This window comes from Eleutherodactylus coqui, chromosome 4 (assembly GCF_035609145.1).
Source record: "Eleutherodactylus coqui strain aEleCoq1 chromosome 4, aEleCoq1.hap1, whole genome shotgun sequence".
In the NCBI taxonomy this organism is placed as follows: Eukaryota; Metazoa; Chordata; class Amphibia; order Anura; family Eleutherodactylidae; genus Eleutherodactylus; species Eleutherodactylus coqui.
The window spans coordinates 157173187-157189372 of NC_089840.1; the positions used below are offsets into that span (position 1 = coordinate 157173187).

The following is a 16186-nucleotide window of genomic DNA, read 5'->3' on the forward strand; positions in this document are numbered from 1 at the left end:
CTTGTGTTAGTACATATTTAACCACGGTTTCATGAGTACAATGTGAAAAGTCATTAATTTGAACATCAAGCATTTTAAATTACATTTTCCCTGCAGTAAACACACTGAAAGGGAGTCTCACTTTGTAGCTGTCATAAACCGGTCACAGAAGGACATAGCAGCAGTGGGGATAATTTAAAAGGAGTAAAATTCACAGAAAGATGGAGCTAGGAGGAGCGCTCCTGTACCTGAGCACAGTTCCTGTCCTTTCTCAACAGCATTAACCAATAATACACAATATAACTTGGGGATAACACACGCTAATTTGTATACATGTTTTAAAGGGCAGATTTGAAATATAAGCAAAAACACTTCATGATTTGAAAATGTATAAGGAACTTTATTTAACAGTTGGTGTGTATGTATGATTGGGAAACTCAGCTCAGTAAAAGGAATATGCACTGTCAAAAATGCAATGAACGACATTAAAAGGAAAAAATCCAAAACATGTATATCTAATGTATACAGCTGCAGGCTTAATAGACATTCCTGGAATTCTATAATTAAATTATCTACCTAAGATTCAGGTATCAGCAGTTTCCTGGGAGAATATACTTTATGAATAGTCAGCCTGAATGTGATCACTCATTCTATGGTAAAAGGAGGTTTGGAATAAAGATAAAAAGTATTTCTTCTTTTATTGGTGAATAGAAGCTTACAGTTAAGGCCCACGCAACAATTATCGCTCAAAATACATTAAAACGATGGCATATGAGCAATAATCATTGCCTGTAAATGCATGTAAATAAGCCTTTAAAATCATCATTCAGCCAAAGACCATCTGTCAAATGATTGAAAGATTGACAGTTCTAGGAATCATTTTGCATAAAGTGCTAATGGGCACTAATCCCTATTAGCACTTGATTAGCTTCATTTGCATGTAAAAGAGCCTGCAGGAGCTGCTTGCTAAACACAGAAGGTGGTCTGAGCTCTGCAATCAGCTCCTTTGTTCACTCAAGGGCTGTCAGCTGAATACAATGTAATCAGCTGCTCCTGTGCAGAACACAGCATGCGGTCTGTGTCATCTACTCACTGGCTGAACAATGTATTTTAAGCTCACCTTAAAATCATCATTCAGTCGAAGAGTGACAATGATAGCATTTACACACAACAATTATCATTTATATGCCATCATTTGAACAAATTTTGAACGATAATCATTGTGTACACAACCACAATGGATTTGAAACAAAAGTGTGATTGAAGTTTAGACCTCCTGCTTTAATTCAAATTTAACAAATATGCAGTATTACAATATATACTATATATATATTATACTAGTATAAGCAGAGTTTTTCAACACAAAAAAATGTGCTGGAAAAGCCCCCTCGGCTTATAATCGAGTGAGGTAACACCCCCCCCCTCAATACTTACCTATTAGCCAGCGTCTGTGTCCCCAGTGGTGTGGCCAGCTGTTGCAGTCTTTTCCCCGCTGTCTGTTCCCTGGCTTTCTTTTGAAATCCCCGCTGTCAGCGCTGTGATTGGACGGTGCTCGATAAACCAATCACAGCCATTCAGTGATGTCATTCTGAATGGCTGTGATTGGTTTATCGAGCGCCAGCTGTGATTGGCCGGTGCTTGGTCGAAGCACAGCGCTGACGCCGGGGATTTCAAAAGCAAGCCAGGGAGAAGATAGTGGGGAGAAGACTGCACAGCTGGACGCACCGCTGGGGACACAGACGCTGGCTGATAGGGGAGTATTTTTTTTTTTAACTACTATATACTCTAGTATAGCTAGGCTTATACTCGAGTCAATAAGTTTTACAATTTTTTTGTGGCAAAACTAATTCTCTGCTTATACTTGGGTCGGCTAATACTTGAGTATAGACTGTATTTTGGAACTACAGCTATTTTTTCCGTATAGTCTCTCCATTTTCCTAGGTTCTAAAGTAATTTTATGGTTGACTGATAAGGAGATTAATGGTCCAATGTGCCCTGTTACCTGGTTCTTTCATGAGAAATTAACAAGATACAACATACGGAGACTATCCCCAAATTAATTTGCATTTGGTGGTAGTTCATGGAAACTCTCAATATATGGTTTATTGCACACCAATCGCCCTGTGTGCATACAGCCTTAGTGCTTATTCACATGAGTGATTTTTATGTTTTTCTGTCCATACTTGCAATTTACTGCACACAAAGGGACATTGACCCATTAAATGAAACATGCATTTACATTGACTGTAAAAAGCCAAAACTTTTCTGGTCTAGCTTCTTAGACAACAGTCACTGTGTGTGCAAAGTCAATGGGTGTGCAAAAAAAAGGGAAGACACACGAAGAACATCCGAGTGCTCTTCATTTTTCACTGATCTCTGCTAGGCAATTCAAGAAAAAAAAATTGGACCTCCAATTTTTCTTCTGCGCATGAGGAAAAAAGTGCCCAATAGTTGTCCGATGTAATATGACCTTAAAACTCAATAAAAGATCTGTCAGTGTGCTGTACTGAAGGCTTAGGGCCGTTTTGCACGAGATGATTGTAGAAGCGCCAGACAATCATCCCAGTGATAATCGCTCTTGTGCTCATCACTCAGAGGCAGAGTGGGCCAAAGATCGTTCTAGCCACCAGACTCCCATTCACAGTAAATAGGCAATCATTCACAGATGACTGACTGCCGAGTTTACACAGACTGATCATTACTTAGTTGTTATGCATGCCTAAACTGATCAAAAGATAATCAAACAAATTATCATTCATCATTCAGTCACTGGCAGCATTCACACTGAATGATTAAAGTTCAGAATCCCATGATCAGGCAAGCTTCTGTGTAAATGGGCACTCAGTCTTCAGCCCCTCTCTCTTCTCTACGGCAGCTTACCGGCTAATTGTAACAACAAAGAAATTCGCTGTCATATATTTAAGTGAAAAAATAAAGCTGAAAGTAGCTTCAAATCACATATGGATTTCAAATCATTGTGGTGGTATACAGAGACAAAATTATGGAAAATAAATCACTGTTAAACTACTCCTGGACCGAACTCCATATTTAATATATGCTGTTGTTGCCATGTTTTCGTATAGGAGTAATGCCAGTACTGTATGTGCAACAGGCTGGGCCGCAGTTATTTTAAGATAATCAGGCTTATAAAACAATATATTTGCTGGGAAAAGTACACATGGATTGGCAATTTTTTAACCTGCTAGTTGATCAAGCTTCTCAAACTAAAGTTTCCTTAGGGCTCATTCACACAGGCATATGCATAAACCGTAGACCATCAGCGCTTCACACATACGCTATTCCGACAGGAGCTGGCAGGGACCGCATATGGGCTGCGAGTGCACTGTGAATGGGTGTGTATGACTCGCACACGGACATGCGCTGTTTTTTTGTTTTTTTTTTAAATTCCCCACTCTGAACAGATGCATTGCGTATGGACGCATACTAGGTATAGGGCTAACGTTGTGTGTGTACATAGAGAAACAGAGCATGCTGCAATTTACTTCTCTTACGTATCGATACGCACTGTGAACACACAGGTGTGTATGGATCAATGACTCTATTCACCCCGTATCACTCACGGGACATACACGTGTGTAATATGTGGTGACAATACACTCACGTGAACAGAATATAAACTGACAGTTCATTAGTAACAGCACATAGAAGTGACTGAGAAAAAAAATCTCTCCATATGTTGGCTAGACCCAGACTCTTCTTAAAAACTGAGGATAGTGCTTTGTTATAACTTTGGGACTGAATTAGCATGATTATCACTGTGAATAACTTTTTCTGAGGGATGGTACAGGAGTGTTTTCTTTGAATACTGTCAAATCCAAATAACTAGGAAGAAGGATTTGTTGTACACCCCACTGGTCAGTTGTTGCTCAGATGAAATTGGAGGGAAAAAAATCACAGCAATCTGGCAGGAAGTGAACCTGGCACTAAAGGCCTAACTCATTTTCTACCATCTCCCGAAATGTGGACTATACAGACAATTAAAATATATACACACACTATATATATATATAAAAAATTTTCATTGACTCATCTGTGTTTGGATCATGACAACTCTCATACTTAAGATAATACAGCAGCTGTAGTCCTGTGTAAAACCACAGATAACACATTGAGATATCACAAAGAGCACCCTCTGCTCCGCTACAAGTACACATGCCTTGCTTTGAGAAGACGGGGGGAAAAAAATATCTAAACCTACCTTTTTACTTTTGGGAGAAGATATTCTTTAAATAATGGTCTTGACATTTAAAATACTGGACACTTGTCACTAGAAAGCTTTAAATAGCTTTCTAGTGACAATAGCCAAAAGTATTTTTGTCATGCCTGGATACTTTCAGAGGTTTAATATATTTACGCAACATCATTTTAAGCATGAAAAGAAGTGTGAACTTGGCAAGTTCAAGGATATATTTCTAAGATGTCGAAATTTGTTTTGTCACCTCTTCCTGTTCTGAAACATGCATTTTTAACCTAAAAGTTTAGGACACATAGTGGCGATTAGAATGTGTAGCATGTGTCTTTATTCTGAAGACTTCAATGTGAAGATGAGAAGCTATTTGATTGCAGACGCTTATGCTGTAACGAATCAAATCAAACAGGGAAAATACCTGTAAGAAAGATAAATAAATGCATTACCATTGTATTCTACCTAGAAGTAGTAGCCTTTTTTTCTTTTACACCACCCCCCAACAATCACATAAAACAAACAACTCTCCTGAAATGTCACTTTTTTTTTTACAGTAGATTTTGAATTTGTGTCTCATATAACAATAATCTATTTGTATAGCACGAACTTTCAAGCATGGGAGAACACAGACAATACAACAATTACATGTCATATACAATCAGTTTGAAACAAACGGAGTGCGAGTGATACAAGAGGTACAAAAGGGGGTGGGTTGAGGCATGGGGGAACACAGGCAGTATGGGAATTACATGTATAAATCAGTTATTAGGAAGCAAACGAGGTGGGAGCGGTAAGGAGGTGCAGGGGTAGAGGCTGTATGCGATAGGCAGGGTGGAAGGTTTAACCCCTTAGTGACCAAGCCTGTTTGCGCCTTAATGACCAGGCCAAATTTTGCAAATCTGACACGTGTCAATTTAGCATGGAAAAACACCAGAAAGGTTTTGTATATCCAAGAGATTCTGACATTGTTTTTTCGCCACATGTTGTACTTCATTTAGGCGGAAAAAAAAGACCGATAGAATTTGTGTTTATTTATTAAAAGCGCCAAAATTGGAAAAATTTTGAAAAAAGTCGTCATTTTTTCACATTTCCAACTGCAATATCTCAAATATGTGCAAACATAATATAGAAATTTTTGCTAAGATATATATTTCCATCCGTTTACTTTATTTTGGGCACACGGGAAAATTTTCGTTTTTTTTAACCATTTAGGAGACGTACAAATGTAACATTACTTTTCAGCATTTTGAGGAACACTTTGTTTTCCTACACCAAGCCAAGATTGGAAAGGTTCATAGGAGTCAAAATGATAGATACCCCCACAAATGACCCCATTTAAAAAACTACACCCCTTAACGTATTCACTGAGGGGTGTCATGAGTGTTTTAACCCCACAGGTTTTTTTAGGAGTCAATGCAATTTAGAAAAAACTAAAATTTCATATTTTTGCAAATATGTCATTTTAAAGACAGGAATTTTTTCTATAGTATACATGAAAATGAGGATTTGCACCCCAGAATGGATAAGCCTGTTTGTCCCGTGCTCAGAAACATACCCATTGTGGCCCTAGTATTACGTCTGTATGCACAATGGGGCCCAAAATGAAAGGAGCAACCGGTGGCTTTCGGAACAGAAATTTTGCTTGAAGGAGATTTAGGCCCTATTGCACACTTGTAGAGCCATTGAGTGACCAAAATGATGGCGAACGCTCACAAGTGACCCCATTTTGAAAAGTAGACCCCTTAATGAATTTATCTAGGGGTAAAATCTCCTGTAGGTAGCCGGGAGCCAGGAGATTTTAAATTTCCCGCGCCGCCGGGCCTTCTGCGCATGCGGCTGATGTAATGCCGCCTGGCGCGCATGCGCAGAAGGATGGCTATGGGGCCCGGAGCATCGGGAGAGCGGGGAGCAGCGTGCCGGACCCGAGTGTAATTTCAGCTGCTCCGATGGATCCGATCCATCAGGGCAGCTGAATATGTAACTTTTTTTCAACTTTTATTTACTTTTTTGTAATCGGCGCTATCCATTGGATAGCGCTGATCGCAATGCCCGGGGGGGGGGGGGGGGGGGGGTCCGTACAGCCCGGGATGACAGCTCCATGCTGTCGGCTACCTGCGGACACCGACAGCATGGAGCTGTCACGTCCAGAGCCCGAGGGGCTTTATTCTCTGCAGGACACATGTTTTTACGTCCTCAGAGAATAAAGCCCACTTCGGGAGGGCGTAAAAACACTATGGGCTGGTCGTTAAGGGGTTAAGGAGCCATGGGGAGGGGCAGCGGGACTAGGTCAGGAGATTTGGTATGCCTCCCTGAAAAGGTACGTTTTTAAGGCACGTCTGATATTTCGTGCATCAGGGATGTTCTTTCCAGAGGATGGGTGCTGCTCTGGTGAAGTCCTGGAGGCGAGCATGTGAGGTTCAAATTTGAGGGTTTTTTTTTAGTCTGAGTGCGTTAGCGTTCGAGTATGCGGGCTGGGTGATGAACGGACAGAAGGGAAGCGATGTATTGTGCTGTGGCACCATGGAGAGCTTTGTGGGTGAAGGGTATAAATTTAGTTCTGCAGTGGATGGGCAGCCAATGCAATAACTGGCATAGTGCAGATGCATCATTTAAAAATATTTGATGCAGAACATGCTGAATACTGGGTTAAATTATTCCCCAGGATTTATGCGTGAATGGGAAGTGTGAGACATTTATTATACAGATAAGACCCCCATCAACAGTAATTCAGGGACCATAAACTTTCACTCTCTTATCAGTGTTTAGCTAAAAATGTCTGTGTACCTCTTGTAGCAATTCAAGCCTGCTGACCTCCCCCCCTCCAACAGTAATTTAGGGACCATAAAACTTTCACTCCGCTATCAGTGCCTCGACAAAAAAAGTTTGTTTGCTGTTGCAGAATTCCTTTTAAGTGCGAACCAATCACATCCATATCTGTGCCTTGTCATAAGTATGTATGTTATGTGTATAAATATCCATGCCTCTTCAGATCCAATCCATAAGCCTGAAGAAGAACCCTGCGTTGGTTCACAAGCTCGCTATTATTACATCATGTATTTTTGTTAGCCATTAAAAGGTATCATATCTACAAGATTACGTCGTTTCTCTTGCTGAGAACAATCACATTAAACCCATAGTGACATAGGTAATTTTAGCTTTAAGAACCAGTAAATCATTTTCCATTTTGTGTTCCAGCGGTCAAAACTTATAACAGATACAAGCCATCCAGCAAATTTTAGGGTCTCATTCAGCTATGTTAGCTTATTTTTTTTATAAGAACCCTTTTTGGGTACATATAATGTATTAAATTAATTTTTAGCTGTTGGGCAATTGAAAAAAAAAAGTTTATTTATTTTAAGGTGTTCACCGTGTGGTATGAATACTATGTTAACATTAAACACCAAATTCCTATACTATTTTTCTCTGATTACAAGAACTAAACTACGTATTCTTCTCCCTTTTGACAGGACGACAGGCTATAACTGATAGAACTGGAGCTCCAGCTGTTTGAAGTTGAAAAAGCTCTGCTTGTCAAAACCTAATGTGCTTTTCGTGTAGAACAAACCTAGCTCATCCTAAACTGTAGGGGGTGGGGTGTCAACCTATCCGTACCAATATCTTTTATTCACTCCCAGAAAACCCTTTAAACAAAGTAGTCAACGCCAAACCACGCAAAAGCAAAAATCTCACCAACCTCACCACTGGTGTGCATGATGCAGAGAAGCTATTGATTGCCTAAATCATACAACTAAATCATACCTTCTTTTCTATAAAGCAGTGGCCCCAAACCTCAACTGCCACTACAATGGGAAACAATTCTAATAGTGTTAATTTGCGCAAGAAGCCAGATTCTTACTAATGTTCTAGTAACTTCCCCATGAACCACCTAGAAAAAGGAATGAAGTCCTAAAGCATCAATTAAGAGTTCGATATCCAAACTCTGTACCGAATCTTGTAACCATACCAAACATTATACTCTTATAACACATCAGTACTGGGTAATCTCTCGGGTTGTGTGCACTGGTTTGCACTATTTGTCAGCTCAAACTGGCAATACAGACAGACACCTACAGTGCAGGGCAGTGAGAATCACTGATCCAAGTAAATGTTTGAAAGAGACTAGCATTTTGATCTGTGATTAAATCTTGACAACTTTATTATAAAATAAAAATCCATGATTGATTGCTTACTTGTTTCCATCTGAAATTCATTTAAAACCCTTAGTGACTACCCCATTGCCTTTTTAGCTTCTGGCCTGCTGGGCTTCAATCCCCAAGGATGTAAAAACATGCTTCCTCTGGGGATTAAAACCCTGCAGGCTCTGGAGGTGACAGCTCCATGCTGTTGGTTACCTGTGGTAGCCGACATCTTGGAGCTGTCATCTCGGGCCGCGGGACCACGATTGCATTAAAGTCAACAGAAAGTCAATAAAAGTTTCAGCTCCCCTTACGGATGGGATCCGTAAGGGCAGCTGAGAATCCTTCCCCTTGTCCTCTGCGAGGACCCCCGGTGTTCTAGTCCTGCAGGACCTGATGCCGGTGTCTGCACATGCGCGCTAGACGTCATTATGTCCCACGCACGTGCAGAGGGCCGGGAGGCCCAGAAAGTTTAGAAACTTGTCACTTGGAGCCGCTGTATGTGGTTCCCCTCACATGATCGCTGTTATCCATGAGGGGAGATGAAATTAGGTACCTAAGGCCCCCGGATTTATCTGCGGACCTTAACATGGCTTCTGCGCACGCAACCATCGCCAAAGTGACGGACGCATGCGCAAAACCCACAGATTGCTGGGGGAGTTTAAAATCTCCCCGCACCTGGCTACTAAATGTAGCCGAGAGCCTGGAGATCTCACGGGAGGTCGCAGTACGCGGTTGTTGGTCACGTGATCATCTAAAAATTAAAAAAAATTTCCTCTCCCGTTACGGATCTGAACCGTGAGGGGAGGTGAAATTGCTAACCTAAGGCCTGCGGCGATGTCCTCTGACGGGATCCTTATCCATGGACCTTTCCCCAGCTTTGGCGCATGCGCCCGTTGCCAAAACGACAGACGCAAGCACAGAAACTGGGGAGCGCCCAGGAAATTTAAAATGTCCTTGCTCCTGGCTACTAAAGGTAGTACTGACCAAGGGCCGCGGTAAGCAGTTTCTCGTCACGTGATCGCCATTATCCAATAGATCACGTAAAAGTTAAAAGACAGTTAAAGTTTGATGCTTTGTTTGGTTTGGGCCCCGTTGTGCATCCAGACAGAAGATTAGGGCCATAATTGGTATGTTTCTGAACATGGGACAGATGGGGGGATCCATTTTGGGGTGAAAGTCTTCATCCATATATGTGCTGTACAAAAAAAAGGGAATTTTTTTTACTGATAATTCCTTTTCTTGAAGGCATCATGACAGCATACGCTTGGAGGTTGCTCACCTGCTTACCTGAAGGGACAGGAAAAGGCAGAGCATAAAAGGCACCTCCCCTCCACCAACACCAGTGCATTCCAAATAATCACAGTGAAAGAATACTTAACCAGAAGGTGTGTTTTTATTGGCATCACACACCTCGGACAAAAAAAATCCTAAACATACACATTACCTCATGTGTTAAACAAAACAAGGATAACCATGTTGGTAGGGGGGAAAAAAGCCCGTATGCTGTCATGATGCCTTCAAGAAAGGGAATTATCGGTAAGAAAAATTCCCGTTTTCCTTCCGACATCAAGACAGCATACGGATTGAGGAATACCAAATAACTGTCATGAGCTTTTTAGGGAGGGATTACGGCTTGTAGCACCTTTGTCCCGAAGGTTGAATCCTGAGTAGATTTAATGTCCAGCCTGTAGTGTTTAATAAAGGTATGACTAGAAGTCCACGTGGCCAAGTTACAGATCTGTTCGATTGAGGCGTGTGCTCTTTCTGCCAAGGAAGATGCCACTGCTCGCGTAGAGTGGGCCTTCAATCCTTCTGGGGAAGGGATGCCCCTGGCCTTGTAAGCCTCCTGGACGGCTCTCCTGAGCCACCGGGTGATCGCATCTCTACTAGCAGCCCTTCCTTTGGCCTGCCCCTGAAACTGAACGACAGGTTTATCAGTCTTTCTGAAACTTTCAGTCACCTCAAGGTACGCTAGTACTGCTCTTTTAACGTCAAGATTATGGAACCTCTGCTCCTTTTTGTTTTTAAAATTTTGGCAGAAGGCTGGAATTACTATTGGCTGGCCTCTGTGGAAATCTGACAAGACTTTAGGTTGGAAGAAAGGGTCTAAAGAGAATACAATCTTGTCGGGAATAGTCATATATGGGGGCCTCAGTGAAAGAGCCTGGATTTCACCCACGCGCCTAGCCGACGTGACCGCCATAAGTAGGGCTACCTTATACGTCAGCAAGGTGATGGAAAGGTCTCTAATTGGTTCAAACGGGATTGCAGAAGGCCTGAAGGACTATGGTCAGATCCCAGGGGGGTGCTGTAAGCCTTGCAAATGGATGCAATCTACCCGCCCCTCCAAGAAATCTTCTAATCCACCTGTGCTCGGCAAGCACAAGATCAAAGAATGCCTCCAAAGCCGCCACTTGGACTTAAGTCCTGAGGGTATTTGGACTTAACTAGAGATGAGCAAGCGTACTCGAAAAAGCACTACTCGCTCGAGTAATTTGCTTTATCCGAGTATCGCTGTGCTCATCCCTGAAGATTCGGGTGCCGCTGCGGCTGACAGGTGAGTCGCAGCGGGGAGCAGGGGAGAGCAGGCGGGAGAGAGGGAGAGAAAGATCTCCCCGCTCTCCCCTGCAGCTCCACGCTCCGTGCCGGCACCCGAATCTTCAGGGACGAGCACAGCGATACTCGGATAAAGCAAGTTACTCGAGCGAGTAGTGCTTTTCCGAGTACGCTCGCTCATCCCTAGACTTAACCCTTTATCCAGGCCCGCCTGAAGGAAAACTAAGATTTAACGGATATCTGGCTGGTCTAACTGCTGGATGTCCTGAACTATCCATTCCGAGAATTTTTTCCAGACTTTGGAATAAATCTTTTTCGTCGAGGGTTTAAGGCTCTCATAAATAGTGACAATCATATTGGACGATAGACCCTTTTCTAAAAATTTTACCTGTTCAAGATCCAGGCCGTAAGCCTGTACTTGTGAACCTCCGGGTAGAGAAGAGGACCCTGCAGCAGTATGTCCAGTCTTGGCGGAAGATGGAAAGGCTCTCCCACTGACAGAGATCTCAGGAGAGGAAACCAAGGTCTTTTGGGCCAATAAGGCGCTACTAAAATTACTGACAGGCTTGACCACAGTAATTTCCTTAGAAAGAGCGGAATCAACGGTAAAGGGGAAAAGCGTACACCAAGTCTCAAACCAAGGAGTGAGAGGGCGTCCGTGACTAAGGCTTGTTTCTCCGAGCCTCGGGGAAAAAAAAAAAAAAGACGGCACTTGGTATTTGTGCTAGACGCAAACAGGTCTATTTTGGGTACCCCCCATTTTGTCACGAGACGGCTGAACCCCTCGGGATGGAGTTCCCACTCTCCTGGGTCCACTTTTTTCCTGCTTAGAAAGTCCGCGGCAGAATTCTCGGCTCCTTTTATGTGGAAGGCAGACAGTGACCTGGTTGTGAGTTCCGCCCACTGAAGGATCCTTCCCGCCAGGTGCTGAAGAAGGATTCCTGGTGGTACCCTGGTGGAGAATGAGTGACACTGCCGTCATGTTATCGGAAAAGATCCTCACATGCTTCATCCCTAAAACGGTTTGCAGGCTAGGTAGGGATTTCCACACCGCATTAAGTTCTGTAAAGTTAGACGAACTGGATCTCTCATGAGGATCCCATGTACCCTGTTTATGGCCCCCTTCAAGGTGGGCCCCCCACCCTTTGGCACTGGCGTCCGTTATTATTATTGCGGATTCCAAGTTCCATTCAGATGCCCGCGAAAGGTTGTCTGAGGACAACTATCAGCGGAGCGAAGATCTGGCCCTAGCAGAAATAGGGATTGTCTGGTCTAGTGAAGACTGTAACTTGTCCCAATTCTGAAGGATAAGTGTCTGGAGATCACGGCTGTGGAATTGTGCCCAGGGAACCACACTAATGCATGAAGTGATTAGCCCCAGGATACGCATCACCTCTCTTATTGATACTCTAGATTTTTTTATATAGAGCAGAACATTCCTCTAAAATAAGATGTTTCCTTAGGGGAGGAAGGGACAAACATTGGAAACAAGAATTCAAAATGACTCCAAGGAATTTTTTCCGGGTTTCCGGTTCCATGTTGGATTTCAGATCATTAAAGATCCAACCCAGATCCTTAAAAAGCTGAAGCGTGGAACCCAAGTGTGATCTCAGATTAGTCGGGGAATTCGCCACCAGCAGGAAATCATCCAGATAAGGGATAATGATTCTGCAATTGCGCAAAAAAAGCTACCATTTAGATCACTACTTTGAAAAAGATCCGAGGGGCTGAGGAGATTCCAAATGCGAGGCAGATAAACTGGAAGTGACGGATTTCCCCTTCCACTCTCAGCGCAAATCTCAGGAACCTTTGCGAGTTGATGTAAATGGGGATGTGAAAATAAGCATCCTTTAAGTCAATCGTAGCCATTACATTATCCCTAGCAATCAGGGGGGTTGTGGTTCTGATAGTCTCCATTTTAAATTTTCTATACTCAATAAATTTGTTCAATTTCTTGAGATTAATTATTGTGCGGTGGGAGCCATCTGGTTTGGGAACCAGAAAAAGAGGGGAATAAAAGCCTTTCCCCATTCCCTTTTGGGGACGGGGATAACTGCGCCAAGATCTATCAGGTTTTGTACGCCCTTCACTAGAGCCTGCTACAGGGCTGGAAACTGTACAAAGGTTAAAATACATCTATCAGGGAGGCGAGATTCTAGTTCAATCTTGTACCCCTCCGCCACCAGGTGTAAAACCCATTCATTAGTGGTTATGTTTTGCCAACTAGTAGAAAAATGAGCTAATCATCCGCCTACCGCGCATGAAGATGCGGGTTGAGGGACAACGGTAAGAGTCTTACCCCTTCCTCCCTTCGGAGAAGACCACCTTCTGGTCTTTCCTTTCCCAACGTAGGTTGTAGACGAAGGACGTGGAGTGAAGGGTCTTTTGGGCAGTCTGATGGCTGGCAGTCCCTGGTTTTTGTCTGCTGCCTTCTCTAGCAGACGATCCAGGTCTGGTTCAAAGATGCATGAGCCCTGAAAGGGTAGGGTACACAACTGGTTTTTGGAGGTTATGTCTCCAGACCACTCCTTTAACCAAACTGCCCTTCTCGCAGTATTGGATAGGGCTGCCATGCGGGCTCCAAAGTGGACCGTCTCCATAGAAGCATCCGCCAAAAATCCTGTTGCCATCTGAAGCAGAGGGATGCCGCCCGCAATCTCTTCTCTGGAAGCTTTCTGGTCAATCAAGGACACAAGCTGATCCAGCCAGACCGCCATGGAACGATTCACCGGAGTGGCCGCGATATTAGACTTTATGATAAAACTGGACGTGGACAAAGCCTTACGCATGGTCATGTCCACTTTGTTGTCCATAGAGTCCTTCAAGGGACATATCCTCAAATGGTAGTTCAGACTTCTTAGACACCATGGAGATAGCTGTCAACTTTTGGCATCTCCTCAAAGATGACCACCTCCTCATCCGCAAATAAAAGACGCTTCTTAAACTCCTTAGAGATTAGCGGAGCTTGATCCACACAACTCCACTCATTCAGGATCAATTGTTTTAGTGTGTCGTTTACAGGAAATGTAGATTTCCGTTGTGGAAGCAAACCCGCAAACATGTCATCCTGCGCTGTGCGGGGTTGCTGAACGTCTTCATCCAATTGCTTGGTTCTGCGAACTGCTTTTAGTAGTTGATCCATGTTAGTGGTGGAAAAAAGATATTTTTTCTTCCCCTGCGACACTTCCCCAACTCAAATTCTTCCGCCATGTCAGAGTCAGGCTCTGACACTGCCGGAGCAGACCTTCTTGTAACCGAGGGTCCTGATTGGAGGTCCGAGAGGGAGGACTGCACTTCTTCTCGGACGACCAACTGAATTTCAGACATAAGGCAAGATTTTTCTTACTGCAGGATTTTCGCTGAACAGGAAGCGCATAACGTTTTGGCGTAGGAGTCGTCAAGTTTTGCTAAGCATACTGGACACTTTCTAGTTCTCCTCCTAGCCTCCCTAGGTTTTTGAGTATCCCTGTCCTGAAATGACAAGGGAGAACTCTGTTAGTAAGGAAGTGTAGTGCAGGTGTCTGTAGGTTGGCCCACAAGACCACTTACAGTTCGAAGATTCTCTGGGTCCTCTTTGGCCAACATCCTGCGCTTGTGGGATCAATTTCTGTCCTTAGGATCAATCTCCAGCGTGTAGAAAAGCACCAGTGTCTTCTCTTGGTGAAGGAGCTTTAAACCTTTTGAATCTGGCGCAAAGCTGCACCAGGCCACGCCCCCTTCATGCACTCAGCCCGAGGCCATGCCCCCTTGCGGAGCGTCTGACGTCACGGCTCAGTCGGAAGACCCAGAGATAGCGGCCACTGCCCGGATGACGGCCGTGGTGGAACCAGGAAGTCCGTCCTTGGACCCAGGCCCACGCAGTCCCCGGTTAGCACCCCGATAAGGTCCTTCCCACTGGGGTAACTGGGGCTGCCAGAAAAAGATGCCGCCGCCGCACCCGGGAAGTCTTGGAACCTCCGGCATGGGACAGTATCGCTGGAGCTCTGCCCTACTATCCTGGAGGGACAGGAAAAGCACTGGTGTTGGTGGAGGGAAGGTGCCTTTTATGCTCTGCCTTTTCCTGTCCCTTCAGGTCAGCAGGTGATCAACCTCCAAGCATATGCTGTCATGATATCGGAGGGAAAACCCTGTTTTAAAATTTACACAGTTGCCAAAAAAACCCGAAAATCGTAATTTTTTCCTTCTGCTTTGCTTTATTCACAAACGGTGGGGTCAAAATGTGCAGTTCACCCCTAGATGAATTTGATAAGGGGTCTACTTTTCAAAATGGGGTCATTTGTGGGGGTTCTCCATCATTTCGGCCGTTCAAGGGCTTTACAAGTCTGCAATGGGGCCCAAAACCTCTTCAAGCATAATATCTGTTCTGAAAACCATCGGCTGCTCCTTTCAGTAAGGGCCCCGTTGTGCATACGGATGTAATAATAGGGCCCCAATGGGTATGTTTCTGAACATGGGATGAATGGGGGTATCCATTTAGGGGTGAAAGTCTTCATTTTTATGTGTGCTGTAACTGTTTTTAAAATGACAATTGCTAAAAAATGAAAATTGTAATTTTTTCCTTCTGCTTTGCTTAGATTCATTCAAAAACTTTGGAGTGAAAATACACTGTCCACCCCTAGATAAATTCGTTAAGGTCTAGTTTCAAAATGGGGTAATTTGTGGGGGTTCTCTGTAGTCTTGGCCGCTCAAGAGTTCTGCAAGTGAGCAATTAGGCCTAAAACGCCTTCAAGCAAAATGTCTGTTCTGAAAGCCACCCACTGCTCCTTCGGTTTAGGCCCCGTTCTACATATGGAGAGAAGATTAGGGCCACAACGTATATGTCTCTGAACACAGGACAAACAGGGGTATCCATTTTGAGGTGCAAATTCTCATTTTCATGTGCATTATTTAAAAAAATTCTGTCTTTATAATGATATATTTGCAAAAATATTACATTTTATTTTTTCTCTTCTAAATTGCATTAATTCCTAAAAAGAAACTGTGGGGTCAAAATAATCATGACACTCCTCAGTGAATACATTCAAATGTGTATTTTTTATAATGGGGTCATTTGTGGGGGTATCTATCATTCTGACACCTATGAGACTTTGCAATCTATGTTTGATGCAGGAAAAGAAAGTGTTCCTCAAAATGTTACTAATTAATGTTACATTTGTACATCTCCTAAATGGTTAAAAAAGCAAACAAAAAAACACTAAAGGTTTTCCAATGTGCGTCCAGAATAAAGTAAACAGAAATATATATCTTATCAAAAATTTCTATATTATGTTTTCACATATTTGAGATATTGCATTTTAAAATGTGA

The 16186-nt window shown here is 43.2% G+C and overlaps 1 protein-coding gene across 2 annotated transcripts in view; it reads right to left on the reverse strand.

The window, feature by feature from the left end:
• Nucleotides 1-358: 358 nt before the first annotated feature.
• LOC136625814 (choline/ethanolaminephosphotransferase 1) overlaps nt 359-16186 on the reverse strand; it is a 349399-nt gene continuing 333571 nt past the window's right edge. For both annotated transcript variants that reach the window (XM_066600334.1, XM_066600333.1), the window contains one exon: nt 359-4607. In XM_066600334.1, the coding sequence (XP_066456431.1) occupies nt 4479-4607 (129 nt within the window). In that variant the 3' untranslated portion in view covers nt 359-4478. The remainder of the gene's footprint in view (nt 4608-16186) is intronic.